The sequence below is a fragment of the Apaloderma vittatum genome, unplaced genomic scaffold (genome assembly GCF_000703405.1).
Source record: "Apaloderma vittatum isolate BGI_N311 unplaced genomic scaffold, ASM70340v1 scaffold7242, whole genome shotgun sequence".
Taxonomy (NCBI): Eukaryota; Metazoa; Chordata; class Aves; order Trogoniformes; family Trogonidae; genus Apaloderma; species Apaloderma vittatum.
The window spans coordinates 89,970-109,399 of NW_009704136.1; the positions used below are offsets into that span (position 1 = coordinate 89,970).

The following is a 19,430-nucleotide window of genomic DNA, read 5'->3' on the forward strand; positions in this document are numbered from 1 at the left end:
TGGTGTATGCCGTGTGATGAATTTGATCCAAGAGTGTTCTTTGCAACCGTTTCTGTGCGCATACTGAAGGTACCAGCACTGACCCACCAAGGCGAGGGGAAACCATCCCCTCTAGGAGATGAAGCAGTAACGCACACGCGTCAGAGCTCTAGAACACTGCTCTGAATACACCAGGTTGCAGCTTAGTAGGAATAGCACTTTGTTAGTTTCCAGACTGTGTTAATCAAGGTAGAAAATTGGGTTTTGTTTGAAAGCTTGCAGTGGAGACAAAAAAAGGGACTTTCCTGAGGTGAAAACTCTTCGGTGTGAGCCAAAGTTCATAGTATTTAGTTGCTGGTTTTTAAAACCAAAATGTTACGACAACATGTTCTCACAAATTATTATCAAAATACTGTTTTTCTTCATAATAACTTTGGCTGGAGAAATTTTGTCCTGGGTTTTAATTTTCTTAGAACTCATCTAAGATTTTTGCATTCTTCTTCATAGGTATTATATAGGGAGCAACTTACCGTATCTAGTGATTTCTCCACTATGAGGATAACTGATTTGAGTAGTCATAGAAATCTAACAGGCTCTCTGCCAGCCTTGAAACAGAGATTATTTAAAGCTCAAGAACATAACGTAGTTTGATGCTAGAGTAGTAATATAAATAAATATAAATATAGCTATAGATATATAGATATAAATATAAATAAACATTTAAGAAAAAATATGTAGCATTTAAGACTGTAAATAAGTAGTACAAAAAATATGTCTTCCAGCATGCAGTCTTCTTGACAACAAAGTTGTTAGTGAATATGAAAAACAATCAAATACTGTTAAAAAGCAGTCCTTATCCTAATAAAAATGTTTTAGCTTATTTTTTTTCCTAAATGTATGTGAAGTTACTCCTAAAAAATTATTTGGTATCTAAAAAGGTTGTATAATAGCATCTTAAATATTTTTTTCAAAGGATGAGAAAGAACACAAATTCCAGATTCCATTTTTTTGTCAAGTGATGTGTTTTCCTCTTTCAGAGGAGAAGTGTTTATATCTACCGCATTAGTCGCTGAGGTGATTGGTCTTGTAGACGACATCTCTTATGTGTGGACTCTGAATGCTGTGAAGTGGGATTTGCTCTGTAGTGACACATTAAAGCAGGATGTGAAGTAAATGGACAGTAACATTAAATGGAGATTTAAAGCTCTAGTATAATTCGTCATGATGTATCTTTAAGGGTAGAAGTTTTTGTATGAGAGAACACAGGTCAAGCCCTTCTCCACAAACTGCTCTTTTTCATTTCTGCAGCAACCCAGGAGATTGGAAAGCTGTTTTGGGTTAGTGGGGAACATCTCTATTGTGGCATGTGCTCACGGTGTCTGTTAAGGATGCTTGGCCAGTTTATGTTAATGCATCCTTGACATCACTTTAACTTTTACTAGTGGATTAACTGGTCCTTCTGGAAGAGTGCAGAGGTGATTAGTCAGCCACCTTTGACCTCTCTCTTAAGTTGGACTTTGCAGCTGAACTTGAGAACCCATATCTTATTTCACGCGCCCATAGAAGAAAGCGTTAGTGAATGGTAAGGCAGGAACCATGAATGCCGCAGTGCAGAGTTAGAGGATGTATTGCTGCTGAGGGTCACGGTGTTTTCTGTTTTCCAAATTGCAATGTCATAGTTTGTGAGCACATCATGCAAATCTCTTATTTGTTGAATTGCCAGAATCTTCAACACGTGACTTTTGTTTCAAAGAGTAATCAACGTGCATATATTCATAGCAATCTGTTGATCATGCTGTTTGTTTTCTTAGTAAGGCATGTGAATCATATGATGAAAGTTCGTTTTCCCCAACTGAATACTGTGTCACTAATGAAAATTTTATATATATTGATTTTTTATATAGCAAAGTTTTCAAATACTTAGCCATTCAGGCTTTAAATTCTGTCTCATCTATAAATACATGGATGTTCATGGAAAATGAATATGACAAATTGACAACATTCAGAAATTGGTTAGACTCAGAATAAAAATATTTTCAGAAGTTATTCTTTTTTTAATGCACTGGTAGGTGACAGGATGTACATTTTTAAAATTTTCTTAACTGGTATATTTTGCCCCTGAGCTACTTTCTTGATCTTTCCTTGTGTGTACTTCTAATTGTTGCGTTAATTAGTTGGTAATCTTCCATTTAAGGATGAAAAATTAACCTTTTATTTCTTTCTCCTGAGGAAATAAACTAATTACGAAGAGCTTTATTGCTCCCTTCCAAAGAGTGTGATACATAGCAAAAATCCTTCTCCAAAATCAAAGTGAAAGCAACCCCATATGGGATACCAGGGAATATTAGTGGAAGAAAAGTGGTATTTTGATAGCATGGGCTTGCCATGTGTTGATATTTGTCATATCCATAATATTAGGTCTTTCTGATAGAAGGAGCCCATGGGCACAAGTCCAGAAGTGTACTGTATAGCATGGGCTTGTACTGGAATGCAGCTCTTACCAAAATCCCATAATCAGTAAGTGGCTATAGTTTGCATTAACAGGTTTATAAAGTCTACCTTTTACATTGGATTCAGGAGAGCGATAAATAGCGAGAAATGTTTCTGGGTGCCTGGCAGGATGGAGGTAGGAGACTGAGTGTCTCAGGAGGCTGAGAACGTCTGTGGGAGCCCTGTCCTCGGGAGGGGGGGATCTTCCCATGGGCAGTGACAAAGCGGCGCGTGCGGGCACTCTGCCCGTGCTGTCCCCGATCTCTGTGTATCTGCATGAAGCTTATGAGGGCACACGCATAAGAGTAGGCAGAGTTTACTTTTGTTTTAATTTAGGAGGAGATTTTATTTTTTTTAATTCTGGGGAAAAAAAGTGTTGGTTTCTTTTGAACCTACAGGCTGGTAAATTTGGTCAGACATTATAACAAAACATTTTATTTAGCAGTGTAGGTGTACCTGGGCTACTGAAATAATTTTGTCGTTACCATTTTTTCTCATAAGATTTGTGTTGCCCGTATCTACTATTAAGCTATATTCTACTTTATCACTTGCAATGCGAAATCAGCATCCAAATAGAAGTGGCATATGTATGTATTATAGGATTATTATGTAGCTTTATGCTCTAATGTGCAAAACTTTGTTCCTGAATGTACCCTGAATGCCTGCCCTTCCAGTAGGAATCTACATTTATTGTAAGTATGGCATCTGAAATAGTAACTGTACGTATTTTGGGCAACCATTTGATAAGAGTTAAATCAATAAACTTCTCTGTTGTATGTTCTCCTTTGTCAGTCTCTCATTTTTTTGATTTTCTAATATTGCATTTCCTTGTACATTTTACATTGCAAACCCTTGAAGGCAGGTTGTTACCATTTGCATGGCCTGTGTAAAATATGTCTAGCACATGTTTATGTAAAAATATAGTTATGTACTGTAACAAAACTGGAGGAGCACGAGGCACTGAAATTGGGTTGCCTAGTTTTCAGCTGAGGAGCAAGGATCATAGCTTGCAGAAGGGTCTATTGCCAAACGCTGTTGTCATGATCAACCTCTAGCAATGGGTGGTGATGTCCTCCTTGCTGCTTGACAATGTCATATTCCCCATATGTTAAATACATATATCAGGTTCTGTTTTGGTTTTATTTCCTGTGCTCCTCCCAGGACTGTGCTCTAAATTCTTCTTCTGTCCTTTTTGCCATAACAATTAGTATTACTACTGCACTTACATGATGATGAATTTTAAATCTTTGCAGCATTGTACTGGGGTGTCACTGAGGGGTAATGAGGCTGTCACTTGAGGCGAATGTGACAAAACTTCATTTTTGAAACAACATGGTGAGAGTCCCATTCTCACAAGGATATCCACAGACCCGGTGCATTTAATGCTGTGGGGATGATAAAGGCATTGAAACCCTTATGTCATTTGAAGATATGATTCAGCTGTATGTGGTTATCTTGCATATGTACCAAATTGATATTCTGCTGTGGCATGCGTCTTAGACAAAGCCTGCCCACAGGCACTTCTGGACATGTGGCTTACTGTTCCATGTGATCGTGGCTTGCAGCTTCCTCATTCGACAGTGTTTAACCCATTCTCGAACTTGGCTTTCTGTGTTTTAAATTATTTCAATAAAGCTAATGTCATTGGGAATATGTCCCAAATTTTTGCGCAACTGTGTTTTTACCAGATATTGTGCTAGAAAAATGATGTGGCTAAGGCCGTAAGTGGCTTGATGGCAGCAGGTAGTGGCTTCAGTGATGAGAGGAGAATATTGCTATTGTAGGCTTTTCCATGCTAAATAGATATTTAGATGTACTGTTCGAGGGAATCAGTAATATGACATGTAATTATACACTAAAAGATAGTCACAAATAAAAATGCAATAATGACTTCAGAATCCAGCACTTGCTGGTTTTTGGGGAGATGTTTGTAACTAATTGTCATGTGCCCAATAATCTTAGTGATCCAAGTTTGTATTTTGAAGGCTACAAGGACTGCGTGTCTGGTTTGGAGATTTTGGTACAAGTTTGTGTCTATAAATATTTGAAGAGAAGCTTGTATGTATCTTAGCATATTAGGGCTTCAGGATAAATTAGATGAGTGAAAACACAGCCTTGCTTACATGTAGAATTATTTCATTAGAATCAGTAAAATTATATGAGTACTTAATTCAAAGTAGAGTTTGTTTTGGTGTTTGTGAGATGTTATTACCTACTTCTGGCTTTGAAGCCCATATTTTTTTTTCTTCTCCCTCCCCCCTAAATAATTCATAATAGCCGATGATGTTAATTTTGATTTTCTAAGAAAATTATAGGGTACTCTTTTGAGTTCTTTTGAAAGATTACTTGTTGTATGATTCTTCAATACTTACTAGAATGCACATAGTTGTTGGTGATGAAAATTCTGGCTGCTGGCTAAGTGAACGTGTGCAGGTTGTACTCAGCGTGATTCAGTACTGCAAAATGTAAGCTGTCCAGAGTACACATTAGCGAAGGGAGTCTTGTATTGCAGCTCAGCTCAACTGATTTCAGCAATAGTAAATAATCACTGAAGCATACACTGCTGGGCAGTCCTGCAGAACTTAAGTGTTCAGCGTAACTACTGTTTGCATGTGACCAAAGTGGGGAAAGAGAGGTGTACACAAAGGAGTGAATTATAACAAAGAACACTTTCTGCTTCAGTTCTTGTTCAGAAAACATATGTTCAGCCATGCAGGCAACAGTTGGGGTAAAGACACACTGTAGGTTTGGAAACAAAAGACGTGTTCTTTTCGTGCATTCACAATGTTTTCAAACATATTCACTTGTTAGGGACTAGCCTGTCAGCTGGATCTTCTTGCAAGCGTGATTTCTTTTTCCTGACTTCTTTCAAAAGGTTTTTCCCCACAATGTTTTACACTTCATATAATCCACTATGCATGATAGGCCTGCTTCAGCCTTTGTGCTATTGATGATTCAGAGGTGGAGGGGCCATGCTCTGGGAGAATGTGGCTAAAGGGTAACCTTTCACTCACCCATACGTCTGAAGATGCTAAGACGCTCTTATTCCCAATATCCGAGTGGTTCAATTACTCTTTCTTGCTGAGATGGGTTATACTTCACTGTTAGAACATTGCCAAACTGATTAGTGCAGCAAAAATATTTTGGAAGTGTTGATGTTTATACTTTTTTTTTTTCCTTTGGGATTAAGTATCAAAAACTCTTTCTGAGACCTATCATAACTGCATTGAATCATCCAATAAAAGAAGATTTTTTTTTTTCTTTGCTGGAAATTAATTGAGTTTTGGCATGCCACAGTAACCAAAAATTACTTGGTCATTACTTCTGTTTGGATTCCTTTTTCATAAATATATGATTCACGACTCTAGTATAAATATGCTTATATAGGCATAAAGGTGATGGTTATTTCCAAGTAAGCTCTGCCTGGTTTAATTTATGACCTTTAGACTCATATAGCTAGAAAATGTACCACTTTAGCTCCACAGGTATAGTTAAATGATATGTTTTTCTGGTGTAGACAAGCCTTTAAGTTTCTTGGGAAATGTCTAAGTGATCTACTCCCTGTAGGTTTTTCTAGGCCGAGCTACTCATCTATCAAGTCAGGTATTCATCCTTTGTTGTCAGCAGTGAATACCTCAAAGAGGGGTAAGGCTTCCTACGTTTTAATGCATGTAGACTTGTACGTGGAGCTTAAGCAAATGTCTGATTTAAGCGTTCTGCTCTAGAGTTGGTTTATGTACTTCCTTAGTTTAGATGTGCACCATTGAATATAGTGGTAGGGCAGAACATATAATCTCTGTGGCAGTGGTTTCACACTGGCAGCTTGAGCCTCCGTTCCTTTTACCCTACAAAAAAATCACGTGTCTTTCAGAAAACTCGCTATCCCTTTATATTTATTTAAATGCAGACATAATATTTGGACAAGCTGTTGTAGTGTTCAAAGTTCTGTATCAATAACCAGAATGGTTACGCAGTTTTGTGTTGGATTTTGGGTTATTCACGTATTCTGTGCGAGTATTAACTGTGCTAGCTGAATTCAGCAGCTTGGGAAATTACCACTGATGAATGTCCAATGATTAGGATTTCCTACATAAGGCCCTTCAGACCATGAGAATCATTTAGACAACTAGAAAATGCACAGACAAGAAAAATCTCTGTAAATATTTTCTAATGGAAGGTGCCAGCAAATACATTCTTGCCAACATATGTCAAAACTGCCAGAAGATCTGTGATAGAGGGGATTAACTTTCTAGCACTGTCATCCTAAGATCCTTGACAGGAAAACATTATTTAAACTTTTTCTTTTAACTGCATATGACTGAAAAGATGTTAACAGTAGATAAAACTAATACAAAGTAGTTAATGATACTGGCATATATTCCAAGTCTGCACCTTTTTCTTTTCACTGAGCTCTGTGTCAGACATCCTTGAGAATATTCCACCTTTAAAATGAATTGTCCTTCCTTCTCAAATGAGGTTTGGTGATTTGTCTCCTCAAATGAAATTTCATGATTTGTCTCTAGTCTGATAAAAGAAAGCACAAGCTAGTGTTTCGCTGCTTTTCAGGAATTTTTTGTTTGATTTTATAGGCTCTTTAAATTATGTTTTAGATGTTGCGGTGACTTCTTTGACTCTAAGGAAGAAAACAGTTAATAATAATTTCTTTCCTTTCTGTTCCCATGAGCCTCCATTCATTGTACAGTTTGCATATAACAGCTAGTAAGAGTAGAATGTACTGAACCTTAAACAAATCTATTAGGATCACCATGGCAAGAAACTGGGAAAATGGGAGGAAAAACGAACAATGATTTTGTAAACCCTCCAAAGGTCAGAAAAAGGCTTTCAGTAAGTATGCAGAGGCTAGAAATCAAATCCCATTTCCTATCATAAGAAACCAGTTGTTTTAGCAGCAGTGGTTAATGTACTGTATGTGAAAGATTTAAGACTAGTTGGAAAGCTTTGCTTCTGTTTTATTAGGCTGCTATTGAAAAGCCAACAGCATAACTTCAACTAGGTGCTTTGAGATTTCTTAATGGGCTGTCAAGGGCAAGACACCAGGTCTGTGCTATACTAGCTCTTTCCTGTACATTAAAACAACAGGGGCCAAATGATCATATACAGAAGTATGAATTACTTGATGCTTTCTCTGTTCCATATGGTCAGCCATGTCTTTGGCAATTAATCATGTACAGAATCAGTTGAGTGCTCTCTGAAGCATTGAAGTCAACGTTTAGTTGTACCTGTGCCAGTGGGGGCAGTGGGGGCTGTGAGCGTAAAATAGCAGGATGAAGAGCTGCTGGCGCCGAAGCCAGAGCAGCTGGCTTCTATAAACAACACTTTTTTTCCTCTTTACCTTTTTTTTTTTCTTCTTTTCTTTTCTTTTTGCTTTCTTTGACAAACATGAGCCATTTTTCAATATCATCCAAAACATGAGGGTTGCTGAGTGAAACTGTGATATCTGGCATAGTGGATTAATAAACAAAAGACAGAGAATGGGGTTTAATGTGCCCAAATTACTGGGTGATAACTTAAAATATACTGGCTGTTTCGATTGTATCAATGAAAATTGGTGCATTTGCTCATATTTTAAGTAAAAATTTTAAAAGTCAAGAAGAAATGAACAGTGCTTTGTAAGCAATTACTAGGTTTTTTTATCACATAGAAGTTATGACATGTTAAATTAACATGGCTTAATAGATTGCAGGTTCCTCCCCCCCCCTCCTTAAAGGCATGGTGTTCCAGTTTTAAGGAATTTCAGTAGGATACCTTTTTTACTAAAAGCCAAATAAAGTAACACAGAAGGAAAATAACACGGAAGAAACAAAATGACATTTAAAATTCTAACCCTGCTTACAGATTTTAAACTTTGTTTTTCCTTTATATATTCGTTATTGGTTATTGAGAGATGACTGCTGTATTAAAGTAGAAGTGGTTAGTAAAGATTCAGAAGCTTATCCTATTTAAACTGGTGGTGAGTAAATTAAATCTTAACTCAGAGTGAAAAATCTGATTTGTTGACCCAATAAAGTGGAACCAAGAGGCAAACTGTCCCAAGTGCCACTTTAGTTCAGACTGAAGGCTAATTTGTTTGACAGAATGTTAGGCTTCATGTCTCCAGCTATACAACGTTTCTAACCTTAAGTCTGGCTCCTGGAGAGGTCTGTATTGACGAAAGGAAAATCTAGCTTTTAAACACTAAAAATGTACCAATTTATGTTTTAGAGTGTTTAGAATTGCGCTTTTGTTTGTTTGTTTGTAAGCATGACATGGTGTTCACTCAGGGTATGTAGAGTTAAGCAGGGAAGTGGCCTTGAGATAGTTTTTTCTGCTGTATATCTAAAAAAAGATAATATTATTTTAATCCTGTGTCAATACTTAGGTCAGCTTTGTTAGGACTCATAAAACATATCTAATTTGGAGTGTGTATCCTGGGTGAATAATAAGACTTGGTTGTAATAGTTTCTATTCAGTCCCATGTCACTGCTATCTTTGGTCAGTGGGAATGCAAGGAATATCATATCATAGAATGGCACAGGCTGGAAGGGACCTTAGAGATCCGGTTAGCTCAGTGGTTTGAGCGCGGTGCTGACAACAAGGACCAACACACCGAGGTCACAGGTTCGATTCCCGCTCGCTCCCCATGTGTTGCCTGGTCTAGTCAAGAGATGGCGTCCCTGCCCGTGACAGGGAGGTTGGACTAGATGATCTCTGGTATTGGTCTCTTAAAATCTTATCTTAGTACCTGTCTTTCCAACATAGGAGAAGATACTGTGATGGCTGTTGCTTTGTACATCGGTAGAGCACTAGATTTAGTTCGGCCTCTGAACCGGGAGGAGGTTTAAGGGTACAGTTTCCTAATATCAAATATGTGTGTGTATATATATATATCTACCTGATATATAGCAGCTATATATATAAAAAAATTAGGAAATTTTGCCCTTTTACCTCCTCCCTGCTATATATAGAGAGAGATCAGGTGTATATATATAGCTTTGGGCTTTTTTTAAGAAGTGGAGTTAGTGTTTGTTTTGAAGACCTTTGGGGATTTACAAGGAGATGCCCTGAATGCATTAATAGATCTGTAGGAAGATTTGGGGAAGACTTGCTGAAAATATTGATACTATTTATTAGACACACATGCTGGCCAAGGAGACAAGAAGTTGCTTCCCTCAAGTGATAAAGCCATTTGCATAATCTCGTTGCTTAGGTTGTCCAGGATATGTTTTTGCCAGCTCAGGAAGCAGAAGAAAGAAAGTTTCAACAGTTTGTAAACATTACCGCCCTCAAGAATCTCTGTGAACACAAGGATGAGATAAGACAGGCTGTAGGGCAGGTTGTGCTGTTTGTTTATTCTACTGACCTGTCCCAAGTGTGCTGAAAAACACGGAGCCAGTGTCGAGCCTGGTTCAGAAAAGTGAAGGCTTCACTCAGCGTCGGGCAGAAGGGGCCCCTGCGGACGATTATCTGTCATTAAAGAACATTAAAAGAGCTGAGGCACAAGATCAGATTTTCTTTGATGGCATGTGCGACTGTAGCGATTGTTCAAAAGAAGGTCATTCCTGCCCTTTCGAGCAGGAGTGGTATCGGCTGGGTTTCTGATGGATTTTTATCGGTGTTGATGTGAGGAAATGGCTTTCCCAGCTGATAACATCTTTGACCAAGTTTCTTGAACCCTTGACCTTTATCAATCAAGGTATATATTGAATCCTCTTGTTAAAAATAAATCCCAAAACAAGTTACGTGAAAAAGAAAACTTTCAAAAGAACATGTTTTATAATATTATTTTACCCAGAATGCTGCTTGATTTTTTACCATCTGGGCTTTTTATTGAGATGATAAGAACAGTGAGTTTTTAAGAAATGCCTCCATAAAAGCTACATATCAAGCCCTGCACTTGCTTTCCAGGTAATCTTAATGTCCTCAGCACACTTAGAAAACTAGTAAATCGGTTAAATTGCTGTGTATCATTGCTGTGTGTTGCTTAATAGTACTATTTCACCCTCTGGGTAGCTGCAACTGTGCTCACAGGGCTCAGTAAAGAAGCAAAGTGTCGAACTATGAGTTTGACTCGAACTGTGTACATCACCACATAAATGAAAGGTGCTAACAGAAGGCAGGAATGATATAATTATCTCAGTAAAAATTATATTATGTTCCATTTTCAGAATTATGATGTTCCTGTTGATGGGAGGTGCTTTAGAGGTGGTGGCACTCAGTACCAAAGTTACAATTTAGCCACTTAGAGAAGTTGTCACCTGTCTTCTCTGACTGATAATGCTCTATAATTGCATCATTGTTTCATCAGATTTTAACTGAAAATTCTGTAGGAATTCTGTACTTTGGGAATTCCTTCTTTAGGTGATCTTGGTGCTTGTTGCCTGCAAATAACTATTCTTAAGTATAGCTTTGTGAGACATAACATCATTAAGCTTGGACTTTTTCTGCAGTCAAGGAGAGAAGTAGACTTCTTACACCATCACCAGTGGATTTCCCTATCCCATGGTGATTCATGAGTCGATCCAAGGATTCTGAAAGGGAAATCTTGGTATGACCTAGCTGTATGGCTGCAGTCTGATCATCCTATAATACAGACATAAGCTTTAGTAACAGTGCTATCTCCATAGGAAATATAAAAGTTGTAACCTTAATAGGTGTAGTTATTCTGAATGACAAGGAGTGTTAATTTACATCAATTAAAGAAAGTGCATTGCTTCATCTCGGGTGAGTATGTTCTCACTTGAAGTCCTCTGTCAAATCCTGCTTTAAACTGTGCAGCTGCTGGAAGTGAGGCTGTAAGATCAGGATTGCTGAAGCTGGCATGTATTAGAGCTTGTGGAGAAGATGTTGTAGGTCAGTGCAAGGGAAACCCATGTCAGGGAAGCCTTATCTGAAAACACTCTCTGGCTTTTTGTTTGCTTTGTAATGTCAGAGCCGGGGTCAAGAATGTGATCCGTATAGACAGAGTTTTGGACATTTTGGGTTTTTACAAGAAAAGGTTCTTTTTGATGTGGAAGTCCTGTATGACAAGGTAATGCCTTTTGGTACGCCAGCAGATAGGGGTGGGGGGAAGAATGCTTTTTGCTCTTTCTCATCTGATGTTAGTGTAGTGAAATTATTTTCTGTCTCTATGAGCTCTAGTGTGCTTGGATCCACCATGGCAGTAGCAATGTTACCACTACTTCACATAGCTTAAGAAGTGTATAAACTTTATATTATTGTTTCTTGTGGCAAAAAAATCCAAACAGCTTGGCAGACCAAGGATAGATCTTCCTGTTTTTACAAACTGAAGATAATGACCATTCATTGCACAGAATCCCTGGAGGAATTTTAGTGGGCGTGCATTTGGGCAGGGCAGAATGCGATGTGTATGTGATGCTGAGGAGGAGGCACTATGTCATACCTTTTTTGTCATCTTATTCCTATAAGAGAGGCTATTGTGGGACTAGGAATTGCAGCTCTTGATGGTGTTTGTGTTTTCAAACTTGCTTCCATAGCTGCGCAGGTTAGAAATACTTTTTTTTTTTTTTTTTTGCCCCTTTTTCTGTGAAAAAACAAATTTTGTGCAAGCATTCTGTCCATTCAGTTAACATTCTCAAAAGCGTTTAGATGCTTTGATATGTTTGCAGAACATGTGACTGAAGGTTAGAATAGCAAAAATCTGTATTTTTCTTAAGTGAGCATTAATTGTTGACACAACATCTGGGAAGACCAACTTTTGGTGTGCAGAGACTGTGTCATCCTGCTCCACAGATTACTTAAAAACACTGCATGTGTGTGTATATATATATAAGTATTTTTTAATTTTTTCCATAAAAGAATAAAGGTACAGTTTTACTACTTGTATACTTAAAACATTTAGCGATAAAGAGGACATGGGGACATCATCAGCAATTCCTTTCAGAAGATACAATACAAACAGATATTTTCTACTTAAGGTTCACCCAGGATCAAAGGGGAGGCAGAAATCCCTCAAATGAATGCTGCACTGAGGGAAACATTTTTGATATGATTTGGCACAAGAAAATATTTAGGAAAGGAAATAATTATGTCTCAAGAAAATGAGAGCTAAAATGCACAATGTCGTGTGTTACTTAAGGCAATGAGATTTTAAGGTTTACCTTATGTGCCATGTATATTGATTAAATACCAAATATATGGTGGCCATTTCTAGCCATCATTTACTGTATTGATTTGTCAGCAGTGGAACTGTAATAAAAAAAGCTATTGATTTACTGTCCTTATTTGCTTATGGGCCTTTTATTAATTTTACACATTGTTTCCTATTTCTAGATTATAATTTTTATGTATTTTTTCTCTTTAAGACAAGCCTGGTCCTTTCTGAAGTTGGAAAAGGGAACCAAATTGACAAACAAAGGAATGAAACCATCAGCTGCTTTTTGCAAGTTCTTACTGAGCGACAAAAGCTGCGCAAAGAATGGACAGAGAGGTGAGAAATTTTTGAAAAATAGTGAGATCATAAAATTAGAAACAAGTGTATCAAATATACTCCTATAAATGCCCAGTGGTGTGTAAAAGTTGATGTGTAAAAAAAAAACAAGAACAAAAACCAAATCATCTTTACTGTTCAGATATGAATGTGATAGTCAATGTTTCTGCTTCTGATTTCATAATTACTTTGTGGGGTAGAATGTTCTCCTACTGTGCCTCTGTAGTGCGGGCTGTTGGTAATAGGGGGATAGGAAGCAAACATATTTGAGGATTGGTGTCACCTTAAGGGCCCAAAGTGTTTCCCTGTATCGCAATACTCCTTGCTGGCATGCCTTGCTGATAGATACCCTTCTTGTCTGCTTTCCTCTTCATGATCCTCAGGTTTTCTCCTGACGTCCTGCTGGTGTTAAGTGGTTTGTGTTGGGCAAGGTCAGCATAATGCTACATATCACTAGAGTTTGTAGTGTGTAAGGGTTTAGTATCCTCGAGTTCTTTAGTTGAACTCATTGCCATGGTATTAAATCAGGTGATGTTAACAATTTCAAAAAGTTGTTTACATTTCATTTGTGAAAGTTTGGTGCTGGGAGGTAGTGAGATGAGTACATTTCAGAAACTATGGGTACATCATACTTCTAGTTCGTTCAGAAATAATGTGAATTCAGAAAAGAGATTTTTCACCATATATCAACTTCTGTCCTTTTCTTTAGCTTCTACGTGAGCTGATGTCACTTTTTTCACATCTATTTCTAAAAGCTATAGCTTTATACTCATTTTACAATATCTTCTATGTAAATACCATAAACAAAAAAAGTCTAAGTCTATGGGGTTTTTTTACCAAACGTACAGCTTTCCTTTAAAATGAGATGTCCTGTGCTTACAGTTAAATACAGGTTTTAGTGAAAAGTATTTTTAAATGAAATTTTGTTAATCAATAGTCAAAGCACTTAATTAGGATGATTTCTTTACGTGCACTAAATGTTCCAGTTAAGGGAATTCTCCTGTGTTTTTTTAGGGTATAATTTTGGAAACTTCCTGAGAATTCTACAAGATTTGCTTTAAGAAGTTGATAGTAGATGTTGGATTTGACACTTAGTGGCTTTTCTGTTCCAAATAATTACAGTGAGTGGACTTGAAACATTTTAGGATCTTTAGATAAAAAGTAAGCATTATTACATGGTAGCAATTATTATACAAATTAAAAGCTGGTTTTTATAAGTTTGTCTTATTCCGCGCATGAAATGTTTAATTGTGTACTAATCAATTAAGATCTCAGGGTGGAGAAGAGCATAGTAAGGTGGGTCTGCAGTATTGTTTGTATTATTATGTAGGTTTTCTTTCTTCCTTTTTTGATGAATTTAAGGGATTTTTGTGGGGGCTTCTTTTGCCTTTCATCACCATGCTTACCAAGTAGCGCAAAGAGTTTGGCTCCTTGGGAAGCAGGAAGTCATTTAAGGTTTTTCCATGGGATGTGCATCTTGATTGTGGACCAGAATGAAAAGCTTCCTAGAGATAAGAAACTAGTGAACAGTTCTAATGAGGGGAATATTTTTTTTTAGTGTTCATTTGGTTTAACAATGATTCCCTAATATACGAAGTTGTCTGGAATCGTGACAGTCGGGACTCATGGAACGGGTTGCAGCCGAGTTTCTGCTGCGGCTCGCGTGTCGCTGGAGGCTGGAGCCAGAGTTGTGGTGGTAGACATGGGCTGGTCTCTGACACAGAAATGCTAACCTTCCTGGGGGGCGGGGGGGAGAGGCACAAGCAGACAAAATGCAGGCCTTCTTAAAACTAAACACCTGAAAGAAAGTTTCAAGAGCATTGTGCCTTGAAAGTTCTGAAAAAAAGTGTCCTTTGAGTATTAAATATCCATAATCCTTTTTCTTTCCATTTGATGTTTCCCATCCCAGTGCCCTATCTGAGAGTCTCATCCATATGATGTGCATAAACAGGCTGTTACCGTACACCTCACTTTACTTCATCAAAGCTCCGGCGAGATGTCTGGAATGAGGCACTGGCTGTGGTAGCCATCAAGCATACGGTGGTGAAAGTTATAAAACGTCCGCCGTGGTACTAGCAGGGCTGCCCATGTTTTAGAGATCAGTCTATTGTGTAGTTTGGAATTACATGAGAAAAATGTGCTTGGACAGGAAATAATTAGCGCTTGTCAAAGGGCAGGCAATAGGTTACAGTATTTTACTTTCAACAGGCTATCAGGGGATCAGCTAGATTAGATAATAGAATTTTTTTCCTCTGGAAGTTAAATACAGATGACTCTAATTACCTTACATTGTGCATTAGAGAGCACACTATGAACAGTACAACGTCAAGAAATTTAGGTCAATCAAGGGAAGACAGCTGGCAAAAACTTCACCCTGCACTTGGTCTTTGTAGAATTATGTAGGAATTCTCTTCTTTCGTGGGCTTGATTTGTGTCATTGAGACCATAAAGAAAATTAAGAAACCCATGTTGACAACTGTTCATACAAACTGATTCAACTTTTAGAAATTTAGCCCTTCTCAGAGAAAGGCCTGTGAATGGTGAAAGCATATCCTTGCATTATTTACTTTGAGTTGTACCAGTCTTTTTGCATAATAACAAAGTGAAATTACTCTATTTCAGCTGTATTGTCCAAAACATATGATAGTGCACAGAGAGTTACAGCTCACTGTTTCGTGTGCTTTTGACTCAAAAGATGCCATCGGTAGCTTAAGTATCTGAGCAGGTCTTCCAGGGATTCAGGTTGTTCTCTGCTGAGTGGTAGTGATCCGAAATACTTCAGGTAGGACTCGGTGAATGTCCTCTAAGTGTTAACAGAAATGGTCCAGAGTTTCTAAAGCCCTGGATTTGTTTATACTGTGTGATAGTGCCTGATGGACAGGTTGTTAGAGCTGTTAAAGAGCTGCTCTAGCCCTTTGAACTGACCCCTGCTTGACCTCTGCTTATGGAAGGTCACTGTTGAGCTTATAAAGTGAGGGGAACCCTGGGTTCTACTGTAACAAATAGAGGGTGGAGGGAACAGCTGTGAATTTTGGACTAACCATGCAAACCTGCATAGGCTTTTTAGGGTCACTGTATGATAATGAAAATTGTTTCCAAATTATATGGAAATTTAACAGCAATAGTGGGAAAGAGAGGGTGGAGTCTAATGCATTGGGTTTGATAAATGAAGTGTGAAGTTACCCATCTGGCTCTAGACAGCCCTCTTTTTCTCTACGAAAGGGAAACATTTAAAAATAACCATGGTACATCTAGAATCAATGACCCATACAGAGAGCTGGAATAGATCAAGATTTAATGGTGGCTGTGGAAGAAATTATCATTTGAAAAGTGAGACAAAGGATGAAAAAGTACAGTTCAATATCTGCACCTGATTCATTTTCAAAAAAAGGCCTTAATATTTTTTACTCCATTGATGATGCTATTGACTTTTTTGTTTAACTTTTTAACGGGAAACAGAAAACATAAAGAAACAGTTTGGTCAAAAAAAAAAAAAGTCACTTTGGTTTCAAGAGAGAATGTTGTACTTTGCCAGTAAGTGCCCAAGAGAACTGGACTATATTTCAAGAAAAATTGTATCTGCTGTTTCTCCTAATAGAACTTGTATCATGTTATAATAATATTGTCTTTAATGCTTGCATGACATACTGCACTTAATTGCTAGTAGGTTTTTTGCTATGTTTTTCATATGGATACATTTCCTACCAAACTAATTTGTCATCAATAAATCAACAATAGATTAATTTAAAGAATAATGTTTAACTGCATTGAAATTAACTGCTAGGAAAAAAAAATAGTAAAGTCATTAATAAAATCAGTCTTTTTTCCTGCAAACATGCTATTACTCCAAAATGGTTCTGTTATGATGCAGACTCTGTTGTCCATTTTGCTGTTTCCTGAAGTGAAATGGCACCATTTCTCTTACGGAAATTCAAGCAGGTAGTGGAAACTGTAAAATTTTGGAGAAAGACTTAATGAAGTAGAAAGTTTGATAGAAAAAATCAAGTCATTTATGATGGTTGTATTTTCACAGTTGTGCAACTTAGCCAAATACTGAAATCTTAAGTTCTCTCTAAGTCATCATCATTGCAAATTGACATAGTAAAACCAGAATAAACATTCAATAAATAATTTGGACCGAGGTAAACACACAGTTCTTCTGGTTCATGAGATAAACAGCAGAAAAGTGTTAATAGCTTATATCTTGTGAGTATCAATAGCTTAATACCTTTCCTCCTTGAAATAACACAATGAAAAAAATCCATTTTGTGAAGTAATTCTACAAACTATAACATTTTGTAGATCAGATCACTGTATTTTTAGAATTGTTATATTCTTTCGTCTTTGCACAACATTTCAAGAAAGAACGTCTTACTCATAGCATCATATAAGTTTTAGATTTCAAGTCAAACAGGAGCTTTAATTCCTTAGCATTTTTTGCTTTTGTCAAACAATTTTGACAGAGCAATGTGAACATATGTTGTTGTTTTTTTCTAGCTACAATACTACTGAGAGAGTCTTATCTCTTAGCAGTGAAATCTGGATTATTATGTGAATATTTATATAGGAATTTAATTTATAAATACATAGTGTGAGAATTGAGTCCTAGTCTGTGATAATGCTGTTTGGTTCCATAATAAGAACAATGAAGAATAGCAGAGTGGAATCCTAAACTAGTATGCGTGTAAAATGAGATGCAAACAGGATGATATTTATATATTTTATTTTCTGTTTTGGAAAAAGTTAATTTTTTTTTTCTTATGCCTTACCTCTTTATACCTTGAAATATTAAATCATATCTAAGAAGGTAATTGAGAGAGATTTTACCCCCTTTAGCTCCAGTAGAAGAAAATGGTGTTAACATAAAGGAACATATTTTCTGTAACAGAACCAAAGTCCATAGGCTGAGAAGTTAGCATTGGCTTTGGGAAAACTGGGACAGTATTTTTGCTTTAGTCACAGACGTCGTGTATTTTCCAGGAACTCACTAAATGTTAGTTTTTAAATGAAATGTGGTTATTCTGGTTGAAAGACTGGTTGATAAATACGGAAGTTTTTTACACTCTCGCAGGCCTGCCAAGATGATAAATATGTGGAATATTATGAACTCTTCCAAAACTACTGCAGTGAGAGCTACTCTAGTTCCAAAGATTTAACAGACAAATTGCAGAGGTATCAAAGCCTGACAGAGAGTAGGGGGAAGTGTTTGGATTGTTTAAAACTTTTGTGGTTTCTTTATGTAACATTAGAATGACAGATTTTTATTTTTTTTTCATGTTGAGCAATCCAGTGTCCAAGTTTTGGAAATGAGTAAGGAGCTCAGTACATGCAGCTGTGTGATCTCCAGTGGGGTTTTCATAACAGTTGTCCTCTCTGGATGATATGTGAGTCAGCTGGAATAGATACTTGTTAAATTAACAACAAACATAGACAAGAATTTTGATTCATCATTCTGGAAATCATGGAGGGGGGGGAAGAAAGAAAATTACATTTTTGTAGTCTTTGATATTCATATTCTGTATGTATGCTCTTTAAAAGAAGAAAACTAAACTATTTGGCATGCAGTGTATAACATGAAACAATTTTTCAGAGGGTAAATGTACGCTGGGACTTAGATGGCAGTGCTGAGTGTGGTATGTTAATCAGGAAGGTGCTTTGAGGCCAACTGAAAACCAGCCTTGCAGCTTTCAAATGGATGGAGAAAACACTGTGACTTCAATGAAGTTGTCAGGTCTCCCGCTGTAGTTATGCTTAGACATCAGCTGCCTTGATTGACCTTTGACTTTCCTCCAGTTGCTTATTACCAGATTTCTTTTGCTTCTCGTGACCCTCCCTGTTTTCTGCCTCCGTCTTTCACCTGTGTTTCTTGTATTGAGGAGTCTTTGAGGCAGCCAAGCCTGGGATCAATAGGTACAACTACTCTACGGAACAATGGAAATACTGCTTGATTAAATGCCGCTGTTTAACCACCGCTATTATTTCCTTTGAAACTATCTTGACCCTTTACCCTTGAAAAGACTTTATGTTTACAAGCTGTGGCTACTTACAGAAAGTGTGATGTCACTATACACACAGCAAATATGGTGCAAAAAATGGTATTTGGTGTAGGGACCTAAAACAAGTTGCGTTATAGGACAGTCTAGTAAAAGTGGCAGAACTGCAGCTCAGAGTGTGGCTTTTGTGCATGCCAGGCTCTTTCATTAAGGCACTTCATAGAGATTGTTTACTCTGAGGGTTTACTTTATCATTTTAGTTTATTTTTAATGCTCCACTTCTGAAAACCATAGAGATCATCATCCCATATCTGAATGGCTACTAAATCAAATTTTTTTGACATTTCCGTTTTCATAGTTTTTCAAAGCACAATTGAGTGACTTCTGAAACTGACAACTGACACAAACTTAGTCCTTACTATAATGCAATTAATGCTTGCAGAACATAAAGTGATAAAGAAATATGCACTCTGGGGGAGTGCATTTGATATTTTTTTTATTAATTATTTTTTTACTTTAAT

General features: G+C 37.2%; 1 protein-coding gene across 1 annotated transcript in view; it reads left to right on the forward strand.

The window, feature by feature from the left end:
• Positions 1–19,430, forward strand: part of FTO (fat mass and obesity associated) — a gene marked incomplete at its 5' end in the record, with an annotated part of 188,515 nt that overhangs the window by 50,020 nt on the left and 119,065 nt on the right. The window contains one exon of the mRNA XM_009864912.1: positions 12,792–12,916. Within this exon, the coding sequence (XP_009863214.1) occupies positions 12,792–12,916 (125 nt within the window). The remainder of the gene's footprint in view (positions 1–12,791; positions 12,917–19,430) is intronic.